General features: G+C 37.2%; 1 protein-coding gene across 2 annotated transcripts in view; it reads right to left on the bottom strand.

The window, feature by feature from the left end:
* Window positions 1–3,205, bottom strand: part of SRGAP1 (SLIT-ROBO Rho GTPase activating protein 1) — a 113,396-nt gene that overhangs the window by 11,159 nt on the left and 99,032 nt on the right. For both annotated transcript variants that reach the window (XM_088141777.1, XM_088141778.1), the window contains exons 17-18: window positions 2,550–2,774; window positions 11–90 (exon numbers count right to left, since the gene is read on the bottom strand). In XM_088141777.1, the coding sequence (XP_087997903.1) occupies window positions 11–90; window positions 2,550–2,774 (305 nt within the window). The remainder of the gene's footprint in view (window positions 1–10; window positions 91–2,549; window positions 2,775–3,205) is intronic.

Genomic DNA, 3,205 nt, shown 5'->3' with positions numbered 1-3,205 from the left:
AGGAGTATACCATCGTCACTGGTATGTATTTCTGCCCCAGCATCCAGATCCACTTCTTCTAAGGTACCATGTTCACTATAAGGGCTGTCACTGTAGAGACAGGAGCACATGAATTTATATTTTAGGGCTGGATAGAACTATCATTTAAAATTCCAAGAAGCTGCTATAATAATTATTTCTTCAAATATAACTTAAAATTTCAGTAACACTTGGTTAAGCAGTTTGCCTGCTCTCCATCCCACCTCCCACCTCATGCTAGATACAGAATACACATCCTTAACTCAAACAGAATCTACTTTTTCATGAGAAAGAGTTGCAATTTATAACATAACCACAGAGAGGTAATCCAAGCAACTTCCTCTTTGAAGGAAGGGAAAGAAAATGAGATTTTTTAAAATAAGGCAGAGTTGCATAAGCTGTGAACTAAGCCAGAAACGGGGTTCACGTGGCTTCCCAAAGTCTCTGACAGAGTCTGTATATAACAGGAATTTGGAGCATGTCCAACTAATTGAGATAGATAGGATATCTATTTCAAGGGAATTCTAGTTTTTAACTAATAGGAAACAAGTTTCTACAGGAATCTGGGCTAAGATTAATTCCTTTTACTATGCGGTGTTATGTCTCCTGCATTTCTCCATATAAATTATAGAATTGAGTATTTAAAGCTCAGACACTAACCAGTCAAACTGGGCATGACGATAATAAATGTTATCATTTTGCAATCTTGCAATGATTTCTTGAATGCTCTCCAGACCATTCTTTGCAGTTTCTGGCAAGGAGAGCCAGCCTCTTGCCACAGATCAGCACCATTTGGTGGTTTAGTAATGTGTGAGATTTGCCTTTGGTATCTTTTCCTTCTTTTCAACTGATTTGTAAGTTGTATTGTCACAATCTCATCAGCTCATGTACTAATGTTTGCCTTTTAAGATAAGTTTAAAAAGTTTTCTATTTTTCTTTAATAAAATTTGATTTTATATATCTCTTGTAGATTGGTCAATTTTCCAAAAGGGGGGCAGGAAATAAATACATACTTCTAAGTTACACAGCCTAGAAATTCCATTAATGAAATTATTTCATTTTTTACCATTTTTCCCTTTTAACCATCAGAAAGACAGCATGGATGGTGAGATTTCTATCATTCACCTGGGTTAGGGGAGGATACTAAGTGAGGCATCCTCTGGAAGGTAGGTGGTGGCAGTGGAAAATACCAAAACATTATCCTAAGGCAGAGAGCAGAATCAAGGTATGCAAATCTAGAAAGTTTGTTGGACAAGAGGTTTAAAATCATGCTATCCACACACACTGTTTAAATCATATTTAAAAATCAAGATGTATGATAATATGTAGACCAGGGTATATTTCTCTCTCTCCCTCTTCTTTTTTTCATTTTAGGTGGCTAACAGTCAGTATTCTACTGATATGAACGAGCAAAAGGTAGCATCAGTGGGGTGCTGCTTATGGGTAGCAAGAAGACCTTTTAGTTATATAAAAATATTTGTAAGTGCTTTTTTCACAAGTCTTAGAAAGAGATGACTAGGATAGCAGTGAGGGAGAGAAGAGGAAAATGAGATGTTTAACCGCTTCTACTGTCCATATCCTCACCCCTGACCGTTGCTTTTTCACACTGATATTTTAAAAAAAGGATGGAGTATTTCCAAATATCTGTATATAACATCCAGTTAGGCCTAAATAGTGATACCTTGCAACTTGATTTCAAACACACAGTGAAGGGAAACCACCATACAAAAGAACCAATTTGACACCAAGATTATCAATGGGAGGAAGGCACTGACTGCATTTTAAAGTTAATCAGGCCAAGCCTACTAAGCCAGTCCCCAGTCTAAAATTTCCTCCTAATCCATAGCACAGTCCTGGGCCAATGTGATTTAAAAACCACACTTTTTTTTTCTTGGCTATTATTCACCCCTGAAAAAAATGACAGCCATTTTGTGGATGATCTTCAACCAAATGTGGGTCTTTGGTCCAAGAAAGGATCATGTTCTAAACTAATCTCATGCACCTTTTTTCCAGTATAAAAGAGGCCATGTGGCAAGGCTTTATACCAGGTTTGGTGATTAAACTTTCTTTCCCAAGCCAGCAAAAAAGGTTAGAAAAATAGATTTATTGCAGAGAGTTAGGAAACCATACATAAAAATAAATTCTCTAACCTCACTCCAGAATTCTGCTGTTTATGTATTTTAGTCCTAGGATTTAAATCCTAGGCCTCCCAACTCCTGCATTTCTGAACCACTGGCCGTGCAGCTGCTGCATGTTTTCCAGCCATGAATGTTTCTGCCATCCGCCCCTTGTTTACAAAATGCTTTTCTCTGGCATCAGAATTAGTGACTTCTGCTCCACCAGCTTCAGCCCTTACATCATATTAAAAAGAACTGGTTGAACTGCTGACAAATTCCTACCTATAATTTATCTAGAGCGGCAGGCAAATCGCAGGGCTTTTTGTGGCAGATGGGAGCAAGACTCCACAAGCTCAAGAGCTGCTCACATAAAAATGTGACAGGTTCATTTGGGCAAAAGACTGAAGGACTTACCAGTAGTCATCACCTGCCATGCATTTTTCATATACTGGGCCATCTAGTTCCTTGGTATCTGGGAAAATGATCTCCTGATGAATGATAATGGTTTTGATGATTTCATTTACATGAGCCTGGCATGACACTTGTTCTTGTATATCTGGAATGGGCATCAATGTTGGGCCAAAACAAATGGCCAGGTTATAAGGATCCATCATATTTTCATCACTGTACTGAGAAAGGCTGTTTAAAAAAAAAGAATGAAAGAAAATAATGTTTTTGTGGCCCTCGTTTACTCTTCTGCAGTGAAAATGCATACTTACAACTTTCACTGTACTTGTTCCACCTTTGTTGTTGAATTATACACTGAACTATTAAAAAATAATTTAATTAAAAAATCTTTTTCAGTCTAGTAATGCCATTAAGGTACATCATGATCAATATATGGTAATTTATAGTAACAGGATACTTAGACAATATATCTAAAGCAGATCAACAACTCCCCCCCCCTCAAAACAGACTTGAACCTCAGGTAATCACAATAATATTTATACATCTGAAAGATTTGGAATAGGATATGGAAAGGAAAGAGCTGTTCTCTAACTTGAAGGAAAGTTCACAGGCTCTTGACTTTAATGGACAATGCTTTCAGTTAAGGAAGAAAAACAGTTCAG

This window comes from Python bivittatus, unplaced genomic scaffold (assembly GCF_059951505.1).
Source record: "Python bivittatus isolate LINGU-HERP-01145 unplaced genomic scaffold, Pbiv_v1 ctg000330_np1212, whole genome shotgun sequence".
Classification (NCBI taxonomy): Eukaryota; Metazoa; Chordata; class Lepidosauria; order Squamata; family Pythonidae; genus Python; species Python bivittatus.
Note: the sequence above shows the minus strand (reverse complement) of the source record. Positions and strands in the feature narration are given on the sequence as shown.